At 45.5% G+C, this 24,199-nt stretch overlaps 1 protein-coding gene across 16 annotated transcripts in view; it reads right to left on the bottom strand.

Annotated features, from left to right (window-relative positions):
- The window catches only part of celf2 (cugbp, Elav-like family member 2), a 166,943-nt gene that overhangs the window by 88,152 nt on the left and 54,592 nt on the right, over nucleotides 1–24,199 (bottom strand). For 11 of the 16 annotated variants that reach the window (XM_031858806.1, XM_031858822.1, XM_031858823.1 and 8 more), the window contains exon 1: nucleotides 21,277–21,444. The exons of the other annotated variants lie outside the window; for them this stretch is intronic. In XM_031858806.1, the coding sequence (XP_031714666.1) occupies nucleotides 21,277–21,353 (77 nt within the window). In that variant the 5' untranslated portion in view covers nucleotides 21,354–21,444. Of the gene's footprint in view, nucleotides 1–21,276; nucleotides 21,445–24,199 lie in introns of those variants that run through there. 16 annotated transcript variants of the gene reach the window in all.

Raw genomic sequence — 24,199 nt, 5'->3', positions numbered from 1 at the left:
ATCCTTTTACAGCCGACGTCCTCAAAAATATGCGTCTGCATGTTTGCAACGAAAGTGTCTGAATGAAGCCAAATCACTGTAAATAAGATACACGCGTGCGTGTGTAGAGCTCCCGCGCATGCAAATTAAACAGCAGCGTACGTGTTTTTTATTATGTATGCGTTTGTATGCTAAGATGCTAAGCTATGCTAAGCTACAACCAGCTTGATTGGCAACGTTCTTTGCTTGGAGTAGGAACTCTGATCTTTTGTGCAGCAGCATCTCCTGATGTCAGAGATATTCACCTGATCCAACCTTTCCTGTGTGATCTCATGTTCCTTTAGAATGAAATTTAACTATTTTAGCCAAACAAAAAAAATGCCCCTTTCACCTTCTCAAGTGTAAAGATGACACCCATCACATCGGGGCTGCATCCCCTGCTGCTGATGAGAGATATAACCCCGGCTACCCACAGTGCATTGCTGGTCTGCCTCTTAAAAAAAAGAGGCCGGGGTTGTTTCATCCATAACCAACAGAGCCATCAGCGGGAGAAACCGGGTCTCTCTGTATTCCGCTCTTGCCCCCCCCCCCCCACTGCAGAGGCTAGAGGTCCACACACACTGTGGCTTCACTCATTACCTTCCCGCTTGGATGCCAGACCCCCATTCACCCCGCTGACACACACACACACGCCGACACCAACACAGTGAAAGCCCCCCCTGATTAATCATCTACTTTAACCCCTACCTCTCCACAGAGCCTCACACCCACCTCCTCGGAAGAGGCAACGCGGCCGTGTGGATGATACGTGATCCTGATTTTGATTGGTATCCTTCCCGGAGAGATGCTGTGGCAGGGAAGCTCCCGTTATTTGACCCTCACACACAGCCGGTTCCTGATAGACGGGCTTTATTACGAACATCTATTTGAGGAAACCTGATCAAAATGAGATTAGAGTCAACAAACGGAACATTGTGAGCTTTCCTTCATATCACAGGTGGAGAAGAATATAAGGGCTAATATCGGCCTTGAATATCAATAATTTTCTATGATTCGAGCAGCTGAAAAAGGTTAGACCCACCACCCCGCTTCTAAGCACAGCAGCAGAATCCATGATTTACGTTTCCTCTTTCCTCGCTGCTTCATCCTATTTGAGGAAGGCTGGAGGTTGCAGACATTCATTATTTCGCAAAACAAACTAACATTCGTCACCGGCGGGAAAAAACACATGATAGTGCACGGTGACAAATCTGTAGGTTGCTGAACTACAATTCTTCATTTCTTTTTTTCCTTGAAGCTGCTAGATGATAGCGGTTACCAACCACGTCCTGCAACATGAATATTCACTTCACGTAGTCCCTGAATGCACCATAACGCAGTCCAGTGATCATTCCAGTGATTTTTTTAACTTCAAAATCTACAATCACAGTCAACTCCCTCCTTAAGCCGCAAATCCGGGCGTCAAGATTTGAATTAATGTGATATGTGATGTGACACTTTTTTTGGAGGCCATTCCGCTGATATTAAATTAGTGACTGAATACCTGAGCTCAAAGATTTCTCCCTTCAGGTATCCCATCCAAATGACTTTTATTTGAATGTATGACTGCCAGCTGTGAATGAGAAAAATCACCCCGGCTGCTGTCACAGTGTCCCGGGAGGCGTTCCATTATTCACTGTCTACGGAGCCGCTCCAGGATTCGTCTCTAGATAACATCGTCTCTGCACTCCGTCTCTCTGCTGGTCCTGTTTATGGAGAAACTTCTTCAAATACACGTATTGACTCAGAGTGCAGAGCCGTATAACACGCTCAGTATTTCCTTTATAATTAGTGCCGACACAATAAGTGAATCGGCAGGAAATAAATTAACAATTTCTGATAAGTAATGAACCTTTTTTAAGTCATTCATGAGGCAACAATGCTGTTAATCTTTACAGCTGCTACAATGTGGCGCTTTGCAGCTTATCTCATGTTTACAGTGTATTTAATATGAATCAAGGAATATTTGTATGTGCGTGTGTGTCCGTCACATATCTCGGGAACAGTCCATCTGATCTACTTCACACTTGGCCGGGGTTTTACTCAGCACTGAATGACGTGCAGTATCAATGTTGAATATTAATACACTTTGAATAAACAAGTACTCTGTGAAATAATGCATTTTCATTGCGAAGTGACGTGTTACAGCCTCACGTTATCTTCAGCTTCACACTGTGAGGCAAACAGATTTTTAATTTAAATAAAAAAGGGAGCACCGGTATTCGATCAGTCTTTGTTTTCGTGTCGCAATCAGTATCTGGATAGAAAAAGTAGCAAAAATATATATTTTAGAGCATAAATGTGAGTAACTAAGCTCAGGTGGGTTCACTCGGCACTAAATCTTCCTCCTTTGCCTGTCTGGACTCCACATCCCTCCGTTTGCATCCTCTCATCCCTGTCTTCACTCTTTAGTCTCCTGCCCTTTTCTGTTTCACTCAGCCTCTCCTATCCTTGTTACCGAGACCATTAAGCTTAGCGGGGCTGGTTAGCCCGGGTTAAATACACATAACCTCACGATGCTCCGGCAAGGGGGGTGGGGTGGTGGTGAAGAAGCATCCCAGAAATGCTCGCAAACACACTCCACTCGAATACACATAGGTCCTCGCTTCAGCTTTAAGAGCAGCGATTGCTGTAATAGCCCTATAGAGGAAAGAGGAGAAGAAGAAAAAAACACACAACAGAGAGGGAATGAAAGGATTGAGAGGAGAAAGAGTTGATGGATGGGTCTGCTTTCCAGGTCACTTAGGGGGCTCCTCCCTCCGTGTCAGACTCTCCCCAGGGTCACCATTACTGGGCACACACACACACACACACACCAGCGTATCGCAGAGTACAAGAACCGAGGCAGGTCGCAGCACAATGGGCAACATCGATTTTACAATATAAACTAATGAAGCAGACCAAACTCAATACATAGAACACACAACATGTACACAGGGGAAGCATGCGCGCACACACACACACACCTTGTAAACACATACCAACACCGTCTCTTTGTTCCTTTTCAATACACTTACTGTAATTGCTGATGTGAAGATATAAGTGTGTACATTACCGAAACACAAACCAATTATACTCGCGCCGCAGATATTCTCCGGCTCTCAAACAAACATGGCTGCACACGGGAAACATGCTAAAATACAGGCACGACTTCCAGGCCTCGTCTGAGAGAGAGAGAGAGGTTGTGTGTGTGTGTGTGTGTGTGTGTGTGTGCTCCCTTGAGGCAGTGTCTCTCCTCTCTCCTCCTCTCTCTATTTCCTTGGTGACAGCTGTCATCCTGTCAGGCCTATGGCAGCCCATTCTGCTCGCTGACACACTACACACTACACACACACTCCAACTCTCAAACTTAACAGCCCCTGCAGATCCAGCTCTGTATCTCCCAAACCACTACTCGGCTCAACCAGACCATCCCCGCAAAAGACAGAAAGGCTGAACTCAACTCTGGGTGCTAACTAGCAAAAGTTACTCTTCTGTTGCTTCACCTTAAGAAACAGAAACGTCTGATAGGAAAACAAAAACTTGTTTGCAGTCATACAGACATACAGACAAGAAAAGAATCTCTAACAATTTCATCTATGTGTGTCCAGGACAGAGATAGTGGTTACCTTAGCTTAGCACAAAGACTGGAAGCGGGGGGAAACTGCTAGCCAAGCAGCATTGGAAGTCAAAAGCTTCTTCAAACAACTAAAAGACATCACAAGAGTCGGTCATGTTGTTTAATGTTAACTTTATGTTGCATGAACGAACCCGAAACTATTTGTTTGAATCTACAGTTTTGTGCCTCATTATTTTCATTTTTTAAGGAGTTTATTTTGGCGGGTAAAAATATGATTTGAAAAATAAAATTTCCAAAGCAACCAATCAGGAGTTCAACTTTATGTACTTGTATCTACATTTAATGATTTATTTTCAGCTTGTCCCTATTTCTGTACCAAAGTCCAATATTCTCTCTCTTTTCGCTCCGTGTTTGGTCTCCACCACCTCCTGAGGGAAGTAACTGTCTCTTTAGCTGCTAATTGCTTCACTACGTTCACCAGCTAGTCTCTAGCTGAGTCTGTCTGCTGTTTGGTGCCGAGCAGGTGGTGTACTGTGGGGTTTGTCAGAGCATTTTGACTTAAAACAGCTGCCGTTTGCATGTAGAAACAGGCTTTATGAAAGTGGTGAGTACAGTTTTAAACAGACTGAGTTCACTCCCTGTTTTTATCTTCACTTTATAAAATGTGGATTTTCTTATTCAGCGTTTTCTTGCAGCAGAAAACATCTCTTATGTGTATCGGGACATAAAATTAAGACGGAAATTGGTTTGAGCTGATTTGCGTCTTTGGTATTTTACACTAGTTTTCAATTACAACTGAAACACTTCTCATGTGACGATTAAAAATCCAATTTCGTGCAAGTACAGTATGCAAAAATCAGCGTTTTACTGCGGAGTGTTTACTGTTGCATGCTGGCGCTTCATGCTGCGACAAGACCAGAATAACCTTCCACCTACTTTTACTCAGATATCTTTGGCGGAAACAAAAATTTCGCTTTTTGTCGTCTTCAATGCAGAATTATCAGCGTTGGCCTTCGACAGCACATATTGGTGCAATCCTAGTCTGCAATTCTACACCAGGCCGACACAAAAGCTGCTGCTCAGACACATTCCAGTCATGTACCGATCTACTGCAGCATGCCGAACACATCCCTCTGACTACCCACAGTACACTGACCCTGTGCTGTGTTACTGACTTTAAAATCTGACTTTACTGCTGAATTTACTGTTTTAGATCCACTTCACTGCACTGGCACAAATCTTCACATCTTCATTTTATAACCCCAAAGGAACCTTTAGCAGTATGTGGTATGTAGTTAAGTCAATAAAATCAGTGATTCGTTGATTGGTAGAGGTGATAGACGGACGAGAATTTTGACAATCGATGTGTTGTCAGTGATCAAGCAAACAATGCCAAACAGTTGCTGGTTCCCGCTTTTGAAATATGATATTTTTCAGTATTTTTTGCCCTTGCCTCACCTGTGTATATTTTAAAAGTACTCATACCAGCGGCAATGCATATTTGTGACAGTTGCAACACTTTCTCAATAAAAGGTTTGAATAGATTTGCTCAGGCTGAGGACCAACTACCAGCGTTCTATTGACCCGGAGCAGTCTGTGTGAGGGAAACTGCTGTGTAGTCTGAGCTATTGTGAATGTATTGTGAATTTAAGTTCCCTCTGGTAAACAGTTACTGTGTCTGCGTCTAGGGCTTTTATTGTGAAAGGTAAGAAACAAAGGAGTAGATCTGGTCTGCGCTGACTTTGTCAAGATTTAAGGAGAAATAAAGTTTGAAGTCTCGGTTCGAACTACAGAGCCTCCGTGTTGTTGTACACTATAGTGTATATTTTGAATACAGCGGATCCTCACAACGTGATTGGGTGACGCCTTTATTTGAAGTTCGAAAGCTTAAAAAAAATCAATCATGGACCCCAAAATAAAGTGGCTGTTTCGCTGCGTAATATTTACGTTCTGTGTAAAAGTTCTCATGACAAAAACAACACTTGTTTCAAGCTACACAAAAAGTGTAAATGAGCAGACTGCAGATATAAACTCAGTCATTGTACATTTACATGTTTATTCATTCAACACCTTCTGTTGTCGTTTCCTGTACTTTGCAAAGAATCATTACGTATGAGGTACAGTATATGGTTTTAAAGTGAAAGACACATACATAATAAACAAACACAGATGCCCATACAAGCAAACACACACACACACACACACACACACACACAGCCAGAGACTGTTTGGCAAATGGCACCCGGTCGGAAAATGTAATTGCTTGAACTTTAGAGAAGTGACTGCAGCTTCTGAAATACCCACGGGAGCCATCAGACCAGTGTTTTACAGCACATACACACATGACCAGTACACAAACACACACGCACGCACACACACACAACCACGAACCTCCCTGTCAGCAAGTGCAGTACTTTAAGTAGTAATAACTGCTCTAGCTGTTAGGGTGAAGAGAGAGAGGGAGGAGGGAGGAGAGAGCCTGGAGAGGAAAGGAACACAAGAGGAAAGAGGAAGAACAAGCAGCGCGTTAATCTCCATCAGTCTGGATTTTTATTCTCTCCGAGCCGGGCAGCAGCAGCGTTGAGAAAATGGGTCGTGAATGTCGATGACTCTACAGTTAGAATATACTTCACCAGCCGCCTAAAACAATAAATCTGTTGAGCTTCATATAATCGCTCCCCGTTACTCTGGGCACTTCACCAACCTTACACATGAGGTTGTGGAGGAATTCCACTCGGCTGTGGTTCTGGAGGAGCATCCCCCCCGATGACATCACTATGATGTCATCGGGGTTACCTTTTTCTTGGCCTGAGGGACTTAAACATTTTGGAGGGAAAAAGCCGGCGCTAAAGAACATGTGGAGTTTGAAAGACACTGGAGGATCTAAAAAAAGATGCTATTGCATTGTGGGAAATGTAGGATGCATACTAAGTTTTGAGAGTTTTGATATCTTGGCCTCTTGCTGCACTGATTTTTACCTTGTATTCGTCTCTGGTGAATGACCCAACTTCATGGACGTGGAATACTGACTCAGTGAAGCGGACCTTTAATCCAGACCAGCGATGGGCTCAGTCATTGAGGCTGATCCTTTTGGATTAGAGGTGATAATGTTAATTATGTTTTAAAACGATAATTACTCTGCTAATTAACAGCTACATCCGCTACCATAGCTTCAAAGCTCTACTGGCCGTAGCATTATTATTATGGCTGGATGCCTTTTAAATGTGACGACACCAGCACCAACATTTGTTTTGGACTTCATTCCTTTTCCTCTCCAGACTTCATTCGATACATCCATGGCATATTGTTCAGGCATTTGATTATCATGACAAATGTTATATAATATCAGCTTCAATCCAAAACGATCATCAGCAGTCAACCCCTAATAACTGACCGTTTCCCACATCTGGATTAAGAGACGCTAATCTGGAGATCCCGTCAGAAGGAGCAGTATCACGCCCTCCCGGACGGATTAATCCCTCGTCCGCTCCGCTGCTGTTTAGAGCAACGTGCCGACTGCTTGGACCTCGGGGGATACTATTGTGTTCCCATGCTTGTAAGTGTTTAAGTGCGAGCATCTGTGTGTGCGTGTGTGTTTGTGTGTAAGCCTCGGGCTGTCCCCTCAGCACTGCGTCTGTATCGACCTGCAGTGGAAAACAGGCCTGTGCTTGGCCATGTAGGCCAGGGAGTCGATAGGGACATCAGAATGAGGGCAGCCGTCCAAAACGGCAACACAATGTGCCCAGAGGCCGTGCGCTCGCACACAAACACACACACTGCATATATATACAAAGGCTTGGCCATTTTTCAAATAGCCTTTGGATTTATGGTTTATAAATCCCCCAGATGGTGATTCATGTGTAATCTGTCGGTAATGGTTACTTGATAAACTCGGCTCCAAACCTCTCTGGACTGTTTTTCTGTTGCATTCACAGACGCCACCGTCACTGGATCGTTATCATTTAAAAATATATAAAATGTAATTGTGTGTAATTGCATCGCGGATTGTTGAGTCATTCCCGTCTAAATAAACGGACACACTGTTACTTCTTTCTGTTTTCTAGGAAATATCCACCAACAAACAGGAAGTGGTTTTACAACTAAGCTTTGGGGCGCTGGAGGTTTAACGGTTCTTACCTTTTGCTGCGACTACCTGGCCCAATTGGAACACAACGATCTGCCAATGGTCTGAGATGGTATCATCCCTCTCTCCTAAGTGAGGCCATGGCGTTATGCTTCTCCCTCCCCATCTATCTGCATTTTTGTGTCGCTTAACTGTGTTAGTCTTTGCGGTAAGAATCGTAACAACGTGTTTTCCCTCGTGCCAATAATAACAAAGGCTGGTCAAAACCCGAACCTATAGAATATAGAAGGGCCCAGAAGCTCATTGTGGCCCCAGAGCCCACAGCAAACAGATGTTCCTGGTGTATTTTTCTTACAGATTCCTGCACATCTTGCTCCAAGGTATAAGCTGTGAGCAAAGCTCCTTCTTCTTTTTCAAGAGAAATGGTTTTATGTTTGTGTTATTATTTCATGAATGCTATATGATACCTAGGTGTTTGTGATCAGCAACAAGCGCCGAGCCCCAAATCGAACCCAAAGAAAAGAGCCGTCTGGTCAGACCTGCATGAGAAAGACCTCTCAGTAACGGAGACGTGTTTTCATTTTCACTTGTAGAAACCATGTGCACAAACATTAAGAGGTTTCCACTTGAATCATTGTAAACTATTGGCAGTACAGCAGGATTAAAAACCTCATATTTAACATAATGCTGCGGTTGAAGTTGTTGAAGGGAAACACCAGCTACTAAAAATACAGTAGCGCTGCAGTGGAAATGTTAGGTGGTGTATTATTGACTTCCTTTCTAATGGATCAATATTACCAATTAATGTGAGATGTTGCACTTTAATAAAAGATGTAAGAAGCTGAATAATTGTGGTCCTCAAATTATCAAGACTGATTGAACTAAAATGTCCTCGTTCATCCAATCGACTTCACACTGAGGTCAAAATACTTTGCTTATTATTTTAGGTTTAGTTTTAGTTTCAACAAGGTTTAGTTTCAGGCAATTTTGTTCAAGTCTTTTGATTGTGGATTTAACTTGAGTCCTCTTTCATGACCCCAGTCAGTCAACATCAGACCTGAGCTGACTGGCTTGGTTTTACCATTGCAGTTCACACGTTGTCAGTGTGGGCGGCACTGGAGGGGAATCAAGCCCTCCACCCGGGCAACGTTTAGTCCCTTGCTCAATCACTCAGCTACAGGACCACCGTGTTGCCGCCTCCCTATCGGCAATTCCCACTGACATATTACTCCATCAAACAGCGATAGTACGTGAAAACAAAAATGATGTCTCTGGGTTTAGCTGGAAAACAGGTTTGGCGCTCTTATCAGGCAGCAGCTTGGGAGTCGGATTTAAATCATTGTGCCTGGATGAGAGGAAAAAATAGAAGACTTTCCTTTCAAAATGAGATATTTGAGATATTTTTTGTTGTTGTGGTTGGATGAAAACTGTACCTCCAAAATATACCTTCAAAATGTCAGGAGACAAATAAAACTGTGCTTTTCCTAGTTAGATGTATTTTTATTGCCTCCAATGCGTTTTTTAAGGGTCCTTTAACTTTAAAAGTCACACAACTTTCTGAGCATGAATGACTTTAATATATCTTAAAAAGTAAAACTCACAACCGATGAGCAATTGGAAACTCTCGGCTCATTTCGGAACCACTTTTCCAGCCAAATACAAACATTCTTCTTGTAATCATCTATATTTGAGCAACTGAATAAATCATTTGAAGTGGCGGTGCTTCATAGCCTCACAGCCTTGGCACTTGGGCTGAACTGAACTAGCTAAGGTGCTAATTCATGCATTGCTGGGTGACATCTTAGTGCTGCCGCTGCTTGCCCTACCTCTGAACTGCACATCAGATGACTGTTTTCAATTATACAAATTAGACTGACTTAAGAGGGGGGGCCTTGATCGCACACGCATCCAAACACGGCGAGAGATCACACGAGCTGAGCATCCCGAGTGGGAAATGGTCTGGGACATTGTAAAATAGATCTGTGCTGAGGGAAATGAGCCAAACAGATCGAGATTGCCGCTCCGCTCCTTTAAGGTTCTTACCCGCTCGTGTTAATGTCTTTCCAGTGGTGCCGTTCAGTTTTCCCCTCTGCCAGAGCCATCAAACCCGTTTGATCAGCAGCAGCTTTGAGGAATGAAGCCACGGCAGCCCCGACATCCTCCCTCCCTCACTTGAGAGGTTGAGAGGCCATTCCCCACTCCCCTGCCTTGTGGTGGGTTGTTACAGAACATAGCAGGGCACTGTTGGGCGTACATGCATGCACGGATGAGCAGCTACGCTCGCAGGTGTTCTCGGTGCACACATTCGTGCGCACACAAGCATTACAACATCCATGCCAAAGCCCTAAAACGCACCAGATGTTTGTGATTCATCTACAGGAATGGCTTCGCCCTCCTGTTTTTTGTTTTTAATCCTCTCGTTCCCTCTCGCCGCTGAAAAGGCTAAGGCCAACGGGAATCAATGGCTCAAACGGCACCTCTCGTTTCGGCTTCTCAGTGGCAAATTATAGTGTCCTCGCCTAAACGGCACCGTTTGAAGGAGGGCAATAACTCTGTTTTCTCACTTCTTTGAAAAGGGGCTTCTGTTCAGGGGGAGTGAGAGGCTGACATCGGTTTTAGCAGATGCTTCGACCTCTGTCAAACGCTGCATTGTGCAAAACGGCTGATATGCCCACCGACGCCAATTTACCGGGGGCACCGAACTGCACACAGCACACGCTGAGCACGGTGCGGCTGAGACCTGCACAGACACTTTCACAAAGAAAAATCACAAATTGCTGAACTCAATCCTCCAGCGCAGTTTAGCCACGCTACTTCTGAATGCACAAGAGTAAAACACGTAACAAGAGGAGACAGTATTGGTTTTTGCATGCACGACTTATCTATTACTGCTGCTTGTTTACTCAAACCTTCACCTACAGAGGGAAATGCACTATAATCTCCCTGAGGTGAATGCAAAGAAGAAGAGTGGCTGATATATAAACACACACACACTAAATGCTCTTTGTGCCCAACACTCCCACACAATTCCCCCTGGCAGCAGCGATGGTCTAATTACATACACCCACACACTTTCCTCCCACTCAACCCCCAACGTCACCCGTCATGTGACATACACCGGGCATACATGATACACGCACGTGTCCATACGATACCGACTATGCCAGAGAACATGCAAGGCATGCAGGCCGTTAAAGTTGATTCGACACAGCGAAGGAAGGCTTCGGTGTACAAATACATCAGTCTATCAAGAACAAGCTGAAACATTTACAAAGTGGTGCTGTTCATGCGTGAAAGGATAACTTCCACTAAAATTCCCCCACAATCGTTTTTATGCTGTAAAAAGGTTGAAAACTCTTCTTTCAGTTTTCCACAAATACAAGAACAAATCGGGTCGGGTGGGTTACTGACAACGCCACAGACCCCTCAAACTGAGGACAATCTGCCCCGGCTGACAGTCGCAGCAGGACCCCCATCCTGCCCCGCAGCGAGAGAGGGCCCAGCGAGCGCTAAGTCCAGAGTCCCAGCGAGGTCCAGTTGAGGGGTGCTGTAAAGCTCACAGCCAGAGCCGTTAGCCACCTTCACCCCGAGTCTTTCCAAGTCCACCTAGAGCCGGCCGCAGCGAACAGACGAGTACGACATGTGCCCGCTGAGAGCCACCCCACACCAAGTAGCAGTCCCGGACACGCCGAGTTGAGTCGCCCTGGCAGACTGCTCAGAGTCCAGTGGTGCTGCTAAAAACGACGCCATTGATAACATTGCATGCCTGCCCTGAAATCTCTAACCTATCACCTGCTGGGCTCTTCACAATCTTTCGGATATTACAGATAATTTTTGCCATGAAATTGGCCAATTTGAAAGATATTGAATATCAGCACAAAATACCAGCAGTCTGAAATACTTGGCATCGGTTTCTGCCTTTAAAAGTCCATTGAACCCTACGGCAGCAGAAGGTAAATGGGCAGGAGGAGGGGGGGGGGGGAGAGGAGATGGCGCGAGATGACGCCAATTGGATTTCAGCAGGATGTAGGAGTGGAGGCGCGGACTGAAGGATGGAGGGAATTCCACGGTATAAAGGAGAGGATAAATTAAAAAGTGGAAATGTGGGCTGAATGGATGGATTAGATGAAGGGCAGATAGATGATGGTTTAAATGGATGATTGGTGGCATGGGCACTGAGAGCGAGAGTGTGTGTGTGCGTGCTCTCCAGAGGTGCAGATTAGATCACTGTTATGACTGCACAAGCCCTCAGGACACAGCAGATAAACATCAACAGATAACCTACACATTTATTCCCACCTCTGCACCATCCTCGCTTCCTGCCCTCTCTTTCCTCCCTCTCTTCTCTCCTCGGATGCAGACTTGCTCTACTTCCATGCATTGGGCCGTCAACCAACTCTTCCTTGTTTCTTTTCCTGCCCTCTCTAACTACATCTAACAGTCCCGGGGCGGTGCACTAGATCACGCTTCTCAATAAACCCGTCAAGCTCTCCTCTACACCCCCCCCCGCCACCACCATCTCCCCATAGCTTTCCGAAACACAATAACAGCAACTCCGAATGCCCCTCCCAACAATACTCCCATCGATCACTTTGCTATCTGGAACACTCACATCTATCACTGCCGGGGAGTTAACCGCAGGCACGGCGCCCGCTGAAGGCCCTTCTGCTCTGCTCCATATAGCTTTGCAAATATTTTCAGCTCACGCACCCCAAAATGGACAAACAGTACGCCCCAATGACTCCAATGTGATGATGTTTGGCTCAGGAAACATCACGAGGGGAGCGCTTTTGTTGTCCTTGATTAAGCGGAATGTCTTCACTTGTACATTTGGATAACATACCGTAGAGAGAAACTACTAGAGCGATATGTAAGGAATAAACACATTAGTGTTAGTCTACGGGCTCTTTAGTCATGAATGTGTTGCCAGCTTCAGCAGTTCACTCCATTCTAACACTTCAGTATTCATCGATTTGAGTAATGCTAGGCTGCAAACCATCACTTAAACTTGTTGCCCTAATAGCTGCTCCCAACAGAGGCCCAAATCTGGCACACCTAGTTTCCAGACATGTGATGAATGAAGTGCAAACTTTGGGGCATGGTTCAGAAAGATTTGGACAGATTTTATGAGCCGACTCTGGCCCAAATCGGCCATAAGCCAAACTTTGGAGGGATGGCGTCCTGAGCAACTGTGTGAGTTGTGACCTGAGCTTCTGTATGCTTTGTTCTCATGTGCCTCTTAGTGCATTTGAGTCTCGCCGGTTTGCCCCTTTTGCTCGCTAATGGCAGTCGTTCTGCACTGCTCTCATACCGCAGTTACCGACGATAACGGCGTCCCGACCCCTGACGTTGTCCCAGAAACATAGCGCCTACCCTCCACTTCCACCCACCCAATATTAACACTGTTAGCTCTGTCAATACTGTTGCTGTTGTTTGCACTGTTAGCGCTGTAGGAACTGTTAGCCGCCAGCAGCCGGCTCGGCCAACGCCATGTTGAGAGCCGTGTGGAGGCAATAGAAATGCTCTGAATACCAAATAGATAACCTTTATCTACAACAACCACAAATGTATTGACTGCTTTTAGCTGGAAGCAATCTGCCATCACTCACCACTTAAAGAAATGAAGCACCTGGAGTTTTAAACAAAGCTTCTCGGGATGTATTATCATTTACATTTTTATCCAGCTCCATAAAACTTACATACTTTGGTGGCATATTGTTTTTATGATAACCTTTCCTTTAGCTTGGCAGCTGGCGCAGCTTCACATTTGACGTTATTAGCATGCAACACAAGAGCTACTGGTGAAGACCGAACTGCTAATATCCCGAAACTGTCTTTGCTCCCGGGATCCGTTTTGGTGAGAAGAGGGAAAAAATTGAAAGGTAACTAATGTGGTCTAGTGAGAGGAGAGAATAAATGTCTGTAACAGAGAGATTGTGCTGAGTTCGGACTCCACGGGGAAGAAAGAGGTAGGTCGGGCAGAGACGAGCAGCAGCTCTCTGACATCCTGTTTGTGCCCCCCCCCCGCCCTCCCCTTTGCATTACAATTCATTCTCTGTGCGAGTCAAGGTTAGACCTGACAGCTCTGCAGCTGTGTATGGATATGTGTGTGTGTGTGTGAATATTTTGCAGCGCCCATATAAAACAGATGGGAATGAAGAGAGATTCATGGGTAGGAAGTACAGTGTGTGCTCCGTCAATGAGGCTGGGGAGCACCTTAAGGTTTGGGTGGCAGACTCAGATCAACCCCCCATGCATGGCTGGAGGTTTGATTCTTAGTTAGACTCCATTATAAGGTAAGGCAAGGGTTTTGAGGATTAAGGGAATGTCGTTATTTTTACATTTTTTATTGAATATTTTCACAACCAAGGAATATTGATATTTGTGCCAGAATTTTCTTTTGACACAATTGAAAAGCTTTTGAAATATAACCTAGACCTCTAGACCCTATAAAGACACAGAATCCACGACAAACTGAATGTTCTTGAGTGGGCGAGCAGCTCCTTCTACACACAAAGAGACATTTTTCACTGCAAGCTTTTTTATTATTACTATAAATTAGAATCACAGAAACAGGCCAATATAGATACAGTTTATTGGCGGGGATAAATATAGTCTGTCCACTTATGCTACAAGTTTATACTCAAATCTTAAAGGTTAGACACGGACGAAATGGCACATTAATGGACAGTTTGACCCCATCAAAATCTTCTTCTCTCCCATTCGCTATCACAGAGATAACCAAGTGGCATCCAGCCCCAGGAGCCTGCAGGCTTCCATTTCAAACATTATACTGGCTGATTGAAGTTACCTCTACTCCTCCTGAGAACAAGTTTTTCATGAAAATGACTCTTTTGCCACCATCTGATTGATATCACAGACGCCGATGAGTCAAGCTGCCATCCAGCTTGTTGCGGAAATGATTGCATTTGCAGCTCGTACATATTCCGCATCTGGTGCGTCTTCACTGGTAATCCTGTTGTGCACAAGAAGTGATAAGATTCGCAATTAAGTGTGTCACGAGAAGCGATACTTCGGAACCATGTTGCTGAGGTGTCTGGAATGAAGAGCGGTGATTTGTGCTGCAGGAGCTGGTCTGCACGCTGATAGCAGTTGGCACTGACCTTTGGCTAACATGTGATCGGATGTCACCGGGCCGGCTCTCATGTGGTCCGGTAGATGCTGTCGTGCAAGCCAACCAGCCCAGCTACTGCGTCGGGTTGAATGCAGGTATCTACCTGGAATTCCTGCCACAATACATGTTTCTCCAGGTTCTTTAGCATGCGTGCGCCTGTGTTTACACCCCAATGCAACTGTCACATGTAAATACTGAAGGCTGACCCCGAAATGTCAATATTATAGCAACGTAACTTTGGGCTATTCTGGAACTGTTTCTTCCAGTTATGTTTCAGAAGTGTGCAAATACGTACACAAAAAAAAGCCTTGAAGTGCTGAGAGATAACGTCAAAATGGCTGCATGCAACGTGCTTCCCATTCCTGCTAATGCATGTAATAATAACCACAAGTTATCATTTTTAAGATGGTCAGACACTTTCATATAATCACCTGGACATATCTAAACTAGTAGGAGCATATAGTGTACCTTTAACATGTATGTTGCTCGCATACATTGAAGAAAGATAATAAAAGTCATTGTTAATAGATTGAAATCCAGCTTTGCCGGGAAAAGAGATTTCCGAGGAAGTAATCATTTAAAAATCACAGTAAAACCCACAACCCAATGGCGATTAGTGAAGAATACGGAAAACTAACGCAGGTAAATCTATCCCGCTCTGTAATTCTGATGGTTCTTTTAGCTGAACAAGAGCCTCAGTCCACCAATGTTTCTCCTAATCCCAGATTCCTCTCCCTTCTCCACAATAATGAGCTCCTCTCAGACTCAAGAGTTGACAGAGGTAAAGCATTTAGCACGCTTGAATGGAGAAAGAGGGAGAGAGTGGGAGTGCAGAGAGAAAGAGAGGAAGATACAGGCCAAAGAGGGATAAATCGAGGGATGGGGGGGGGGGGGGGGAATCTACCGAGACATGCATGAGGTAAGCTTTCCCTCTGGCAAGGCAGAGTAATGCCACTGCACAGTACAAACGCAATGGCTGACTATTGAGGATGAGAGGAGGAAAGGGAGGAGAGGAAGAGATGGAGAGAGGAAGGGGTTGGTGGAGAGGAGAGGTGCAAATAAACCGAGAGGAAGAGAGATCATTGCTGTGTTCTCCTGGTCTCTTAGGATGCAGTTATTTCTGCCCGTCACTACAGCCCAGGGACATGATGTGAACAACATGGGGTTTGTGTGTGTCACGTGATGTGTATTCTGCGTATTTGTGTGGGTGGCAATGTGTGTATGCAGCACTGAAAGCATGTACATGCTTCATTCGTTTCAAGGCCAAGTGATGAAATACTCCTCTCAGAAAGCAGAAGACACACACACACACACACAACACTGTTACTCACACATACAATCACACAAATCACCCTCTTTGCATAGCTCAATTAATGTGTGTGTATGCGTGTTGTGAGAACGCGGACCTGACTTGAATGAGCAAAGAGCTGGAGACTCAAAACGTGCTGTAGAAACAATAATCACGGGCAATAGAAGCTCACCTCAACATTCATGAGGAGTCAAATCAATTAAATCAGTAACATGGCGCGAAGATGTGAAGAATCAAAGATGTGAAGAGGCCCAGAGAGAGATAGTTTTTTGGGGGAGGAGCTAGTTTTACAGGCCTTGAACGCAACATGGCTGACGGAGTGAAAAGAGTAATGAGACAATCATGAGCAGATCATCAGCGAGTGGAGATTAAGCAAGATGCATACGCAGGCACACAGCAAGTGCAATAAACACACCGGCAGCACCTAACTGGCGTCATCAGAGCTCTATAGAAGCAGATCATGTTTGCACATTCACTCTGCATATCAACACATCCCCAGCTACTGTACAGTACCCGGCTCTCTGAAAACCAGTTCCCGAGGAAGCTAAAACGCATGTCAACACACACCTATTCACACAGTTATGACCTATGAAGACGCTTGTTGACCCCATCATGTATCCATAAAGATACCTGCACACACACAGCCTACATCCACACCGAGACCTCGGACGCACGGTCGCGATACATCACCACCTACACACGGCGGTGTCAGCCACAGACAACTGCTCCTGAGCCCCGGCAGAGCAAAGACATTCATCATTATGACAACACACACACACACACATCGAGAGAAAGCGACATAAAGCAAACGTTGCAGCTGGTGATGCGTGAAGACGACTCCATCTCGTCATATATCACACATACTGTATGTTTCCCGCCTAAATAACAATATTATCAACAAAAAGAGTCACAACAGAAATGACGGAGGGCTTCTTCTACTGCCGCTGATGAATTTCTCCTCAATCCTCAGTGTGTGTGTGTGTGTGTGTGTGTGTCATCCTCACAACAGTGAATGAACAGGCTTCTCTCTCTCTCTCTCTGTTGCTTGGGAGGAAGATAAAACTGCCAACATCACCGCTGATTCTCTTCTTCCCCTCTCATTTTCTCTTAATCTCCACATCAGATAAGACACAATTCAAACCCGACCAGCTGTCCGTCCAGGGAGTCGGATGCTGTCAAACCATCACTCCTCCTCCCTCTCTCACACCTCCCCCCCGTCATTCTCCTCTCCCAGTCCGCCCGTGTCAGTTGTCACCCTGCTCCCTCGCCCGGTCTCTCTTCTTCTTGTTCACTTCTAGGATTACTTCTTTACTGGACATAAAATAGCCATAAAGTGTTGTTTGCATGGTTGAGATGCAGCCTTTTGTTTAGTATACAGTTGATAAATACTTTGTGATCAATAACTGTCTGTGTGAAGCTCTTAACCTATACTGCATCAGGTGGAAATGGGAGCCACGAGTGACCGCATTCGGCTTTCATGAAAAGTATAAAATGCATTTTTTTCCAGCTAGTTTTGTGTTGCAAGAAATGTACGTCATTTGTGAAAAGCAGAAACACTAATGGAAAATACTCAAAAAGGTTTTATTGGTGGGTTTTCAGAGACTAACATGCGAGTTAAAGGTTGACGCATTAAATAAAACGAATGACAACAAGTACGAGCGGTGGTATCAGCCTGTTAAAGCTAATGCTGAGCAGACAAGCCTCCCCCCCCTCTCTGAAACTCCATCCCGCCCCCTCATCTAAACAAACAGACACTGCTGTATATTTCTCACGAGAACCCTATGTTGTCCGTCACCGTACCCTCTCAGCTGTTGGCTTCATGATTTGTGTTCTTTCAGGCTCGGACAGGACGGAGCGAGAGAAGAAGGTCGTAAAGAGAATCAGCGGTCAGATGGACATTTTCCCGTCTGAGAGAAGAAACGGGTCGTCTGTGTCGGTGCTGGGCTGTGTACACACTTGACAAGAGCGTGTCATTTTCGAGCATTATCGCGAGTCTGCACCGTGTTTCCCTCTGAACACTGTGTACTTGTTAAAGTCAGCAACCTTGCGTTCTTGTTTACTTGAATTTTGGCTGCAAATTCATTGACTGCTTTTTTGAAGAAACCATTTCTAAATACTGTCCGTCCTGCAGCCCAGAAGTGTGACGGACCCTGAGCCTTATAGTTTGGTTCCAGGTGGGGATTTAACACAGTGTTGAAGGAGGTGAGGGGTCCACATATTTCCCAGAGAGCGACCCGAGTCCTGGCTTCAGACTTGGAGTTAAAGTGGAAAGCAAAGGGCAGAGGTCCCGCTCCATTTCTTTCCCCCTGTGTCTCTCACTTTCATGCGCTAAGCCCTGATCGGACTGGATAGAGAGAGATTAGACTGTTGGTACCACTTAGCTCTCATATGATCTCTGCTAATATTTGTCAAGTCTGATGTTGTCAGGGGCCGTCAGCGTCAACGGGGGGAGTTAGCTCCAGGAAGCGGCAAGGCCTTGAAAGGGAACGCAGCCAATTCCAGGGTAAGGAAGTTAAAGGGCCGGAGACGCACATTATTCATACATCCCTCACTCCGGTGGCCGATACACCCGCAACTGGTGATGCAAGACCCATCAGGTGGAGAGACTGAGAGAAGGGCGGCTGGGAGTTATGATGGCTTTCCTCGCCCCCCCCCGCCGGTTGGGGGGGGGGGGGGGGGCGACGCCGTCAGAGCTGCTGACACTGATTAATGAGAAAGCCGTCTCATCTCTATAGCACCGGGGGTAACAGACTACATGGAGAGTCAGTGGAGGGAGACTCGGAGGGGTGAAGTGCACGGCCCCTGGTGTCACGGTGGAAACAGGAAGATGGGGGATCCTGTGATTCATGCGGTTTAATAATAAGGAACACGTGTTGGTAGTTTTGATCTCCTATAGTATACTTCTATAATAATGCTACGGTGATAAATAGTAGTTTTTTTTACTTGTGTCCCTTTAAGAAGAAGTGATGTCCACATTTAAGACGGCATGTCACAAGTTTAATACGTCCTCTAAAGTTAAGTTAGTCGTATGTAACAACAAAAAGGGAACTATGAGAGAGTCAGAACATGATGTCGAAGAAGCTTTTGAGTCTCATTCTGTCCCACTAATCATCCTGTGACCCCTCAGATTAATCCTGCAACCCCTCTGTGGGGTTCCCAGGTCGGGGACCACTGACATGTGCCGTGTTTCCCCGGCATGGTCCGACTCTGATCGACTCGACTCACTTTTGGTACCGAGTCCTTTTCCCCATTTTGTTTCCCGCTGCAGATAGAACCCCCTCAGTGTGGGAGGGGATTGTCAGCTGATCGCCGTGACTTCGTCATCAACTGACACTTGAGGAATCCCGTCATCGGCAAGATAACAGAGAGTGTACAGCAGGCTGACAGTTTTTTTAAATTCGGGTTTAAATTCTGATTTATTAATGCATGTTTGTGCAGGATGTCCCATCGTCCTGGTGAGAATTCTCTCCGGCCGATCCGTGGTTAGCAGTGTTTAAACCCCAGCTCCAAGTATCGGCTCAGCTCGCTTGGAACCTGGACCCAGGTAGTACCAAAACAAAGTACCAGGTACTATCCTCAACCGCTCTAATTTATAACAAGCTGAACTGCCTGGTGGAAACGCGTCTAACAAGCATGTCTGCGGTGGTTTATAGTGATTCTGTGTTTTAGATTTATATTGTTATCGTCTATAAGATTACGATAGTGAATCATACCGAGCTTGCAGCAGTAAACATAATGACTTTACAGGCCTACATGGGATATCATTGTTATGAATTGTGGTTAGCCGGAGGAACTAAATAGAGTTTACAATGAAAACACTGTATTTTATGGTAAGTCAAACTCCACAGCATCTAATGTAGAAACAAGCTGACCTCCAGCTGCTGAGAGCTGCTGTGAGTGTTGATATATCTGTGCAGAATGCTAAAATGTCTTGCATTATGAGTCTACTGAATCAGTTATTTTGTACAACGCCTCCCACACACAAACAAATGCACACTTCATTATATTTGTTCTTTTCTCTTACAATGTGAGTCACCAGAAGTTAAGTGTTGCATCCCAACATACACCGACAGGGAAAAAGACCTTCATAAGAAGATGAAAGGAAGAGCTGCAGCACAGTGTGTACACACATATTCTCTGCTGGAGAACAAAAAAAGAGAACATGATCCATCAGCAACCGGGCGCTGTGAGCAGAGGAGACGTAAGTGGGACATGCACTGTGGAAAAAACAAACAAAAAAACGCATGACCATGTCGGGATGAAAACCTCCCTTTGTCCCTGCTTTACAGATTCCGGAGTTTAACTGAATTACAGCAAATCCAATTGAAACACACGCGTTACCACTCATCCATGCATTCCTGCATGCTCTCCAAAAAAGAGAAGCCCCCTGTGCTGCTTCTCCTCTCTCCTATTCACTCTGTATTCTTTCTTCTGCAAATGCCGCCCGATGCATTTCATCCAAGTGTCCAAAGTGTGGAGAATAACATGCGGCGAGGGCGCAAAAAAACGCCTCGAGCGGAGTTAAATCATGTGACTGAGATCACTCCACCCTGAGCTTTTTTTTTTGGAACCAACACAGAGACAGACTCTGTGGTCTTTATGTGTCTCGGCACGGTGCGCTCCCACACAGACGGCTGCACGGTCCCCCCAAAAAACCACCGCGTTATTCCTACCCTGCGAGACCCAGAGACGTTATCATGGGCGGCTGCCGCAAATTCGAAGCAACTTCCCCCTCCTGCTATTCCGCGGAGGGGGAGACGGGGGAGCCGATGCTCGACAAGAGTCGACCCTGACGGGCTGCAAACAATTTGAGGGCACGCAGCAGATAACAGAGCTTCATAAAGACAAGCTTTTATTCACGGCGGCGGCATTAACTCCCCATAATGGCGTTCATTCATCACCATCCTGTCTGTAGAGCCGATAACATCCCCGGGCGCTCCCGCGATCCCCGCACAATGTTTTTTTACCGACGGATATTAACAACAAGAAGCCGCAACTAACACAATAACACAGCGGTGCAGTCACGCCGGCCGGAGCGTTAATTGCGACCCCGATTCCAGTCACATATCCGGCAGCGGAGCGACGCTTCCACATCGGACAGCTGCTCTTCAGGACAGTATAGCGATCAGACATCACAAGCGGAGAAGATGGGAAATAAAAGAATAACTCACATTCTGTCTCCGGGAACAAGCAGGCGGCTCTCCACCATCATATCGGGCAGAAAATCCAGATTGTAGGATGAAGTCATGTTGCCTGCCTGCCCTGTGTATATGTGTGTGTATGTGTGCGTGTGCGTACAGTACTGTGCGTGTCTGTGTGTGCGCCTCCGCCTCTGTGCGCCCTGCCGGATAAATGAAAAAAAGGAGCGTCGCTCTCCTACAAACTGCGCCTGGCCGCGGAGACGGAGAGGGACAGGTGCAAGAGCCGATCAGGCCTCCCCAAAAGGCAGTGTAGCCAGCCGCGCACACACTCTGTCCGCATCCAGCAGTTGTCACGTTCTCCTCCTCCTCCTCCTCTTTCTCTCCCCCATTCGCTTTTTCTCCTGCTTTTTTTCTTCTTCTTCTTTTCCGCCGGTCCTGTCTGGAAAATCCGCTCCTGCAAACAGCGCAACTGACGGACTGTTGGGAGAACCAGGTGCCGAGCCGACGGAGGCGTGGCGCGCAACGCTGCAGCTGATCTTTAACTGTTAGGTCTCCTCAGCCATGGCAGTCTCTAACCAGTGTCTGTCTTTGACCATTAGCCGTCAACGTGGACACACGTGTCTTCGGTCTGCAATTCTCTTTGAAGTGAATGGTTCATCACTGCCTTTTAGACACAACATATCCACTTATTCATCCTTTTCACCACGGGATGTAATAGTTTAACCATTACATATCTTGTATCACCAGAGAGCCCTCTTCAGCCCTCAGAGGGGATTTTATCTTGAAGTTTTTCTGATTTATGAATATAAAGGGTTGGTCTGTAACCCGTTGTTGCTCTTTGTTATCATACAAGGAGAGAATCTGGACCATGAGCGATGGAGTGAAATAAATATATTTACATACATACAAACAGATGTTGCTTGATCCTGGTTCACATTAGGCCGTGCAGGCACGCTCACGCAGCGTTGCCCGATAACAAAAGTTGAACATTGTTATAAAAATGCTTCCTGGAATAACACTCCCACGCCAATACATGATGCTTTTATTTTAATGCGGGGCAGATCGATGTAGCCTGCTACGCACACTCATGATTCAGAACACCACACATGCTTGTACCTAATAAAAGGATGGCCAGTTAGGTGATACAATCAAATGAGCTGGCCAAATTTGGAGAGGCGCAATTACGCGTGGGGGGATAGCCAGGTAATAATGAAGCAGTAATTTGCTGCAAAATTGCTGACTCTATTTTACGTTAATTGTGTGGATCCAGAATGTCTCCCGGTGGAACCGTAGTGGGTTTGAACGCACCCCAGTGCAGCATGTCTACCAGGTTGCCCCACTTCCTCCCTCCTCGGTAGGAGGAAAGAAGGGAGGCACTCCAGTAAAATAATGAGCCTCTCTTAGACTGAGAGAGGCGGCTCTCTGGGGGAAGAATATGAGTATCTGGGTCATTGGGAGAAAAAAAAGTGGTCCGTATGCAGACATACAGCAGGGTAAGTGTACGGCGTGGGTGGGACTTGGCCCGCGGCCCTGCTCGGGGGTCAGTCTGCATGTTTGCAAGCAAGGGCCGAGGTCAGAGTGTGGATGGGAAAAGACTGATCCTACATCAGGGGGCCTTGAGGCTCGCAGTGTCCCATGAGCGAGGCTGCATGTTTCACCTCACCTGACCCTCCACAGAACCGGAGTCGTCCAGGATATCATTTAACCAACCGCTGCATCAGAATCGGCTGCGTTCGCTTCATATCTCAGGATTTCATATTCAGGCCTGAAATGTTGTTTCAGGTGACGGCTCACAAGCCAAATCAGACACGTTTATGATTAGACAACAGCGTCAAACAGGGTAACCATGAAAGAAGACATCTCCGTAATCTGTGCGCCTACTATTCCCCTGCTTGTTTCTAACAGATTTAGTATATGCCACATTGTTTTATCTAAACCGAGTTCTTTCTCTGAATCATTCTCTTTTCATCTCTTAAGTTCTGCTCACAGAAATTACACAAAATCATTTGCCCCATTCACTCCTATGGAATTTAGGCATCCAAATTGGGTTTTATTTCCACATGTGGGTTTTGATAATTAGCCTCAGAGATTTCTGCCTCCAACCTTAAAAAATGGAAATAAAAGGAATTCAGTATGTGGCGCTCAAAGCATTAAACAATTACATTAATAAAATCAGTAATTTGTCTTTTCAGATACAATTCACAGACCTCAGTAGTCTTCATGAAACCACTCTCTACTGCACAAATAGTCTCTGTACAAACTGTTTGTGTTCTTGAGACAGATATGTTTAAACCTGAACAAATCAAACCGAAACTATTTCCAGTATTTGTAGTTTGGCTGAACTGTCCCTTTAAGACTGACTCAACTGTGTCCCAAATGGTATCACAGCGATCACAGAGATTGCTAATTGATTGTTCATGCAAACAACTTAAAAAAAAAAAGAAAGAAATTGTATTCTACACTGGAAACCAAGCTGGGAATGCCTGCGCTCACTATTATTACTACATGAGCGACTTTAATGATAATCATCATCGAATAACACGGGTAAGGAGGTAAAAGGAGAAGCTGCATGTGTACGTTCCTCCGTGTTTGCCAAGGGCTTACGAACACCTGTCTCTCTCCACGTGCAGGCGTGTCAGCTGCTGCAGTGAAGACGCACCGACTGGAACGCATGTTGTCATGTACGTCTGCTAAACAGTCGAGCAATCAAATCTCCTCATTTGCTTCGAAAATTCCAAACAAATCCTTTCCTCCTGTTCGCCAAACAAAACGCATAAATATATTAATAAAACATGAACATACTCAATTTTCCATGTAGTCATGAGAAACCGCCGGCAGTTGTAAAATGCACTTTATGCGGCAGCTGTTTTAATGTTGCATTTAATATGTGATGCATGTGTTGGTTAGCATGTGTTGGTTAGCATGTGTGCAGCTATGCATGTGTTGGTTAGCA

Source organism: Anarrhichthys ocellatus, unplaced genomic scaffold (assembly GCF_004355925.1).
Source record: "Anarrhichthys ocellatus isolate YVR2014 unplaced genomic scaffold, GSC_Weel_1.0 scaffold21, whole genome shotgun sequence".
Lineage (NCBI taxonomy): Eukaryota > Metazoa > Chordata > Actinopteri > Perciformes > Anarhichadidae > Anarrhichthys > Anarrhichthys ocellatus.
The sequence above is the reverse complement of the archived record's forward strand: the minus strand, read 5'-3'. Positions and strand labels throughout refer to the sequence as shown.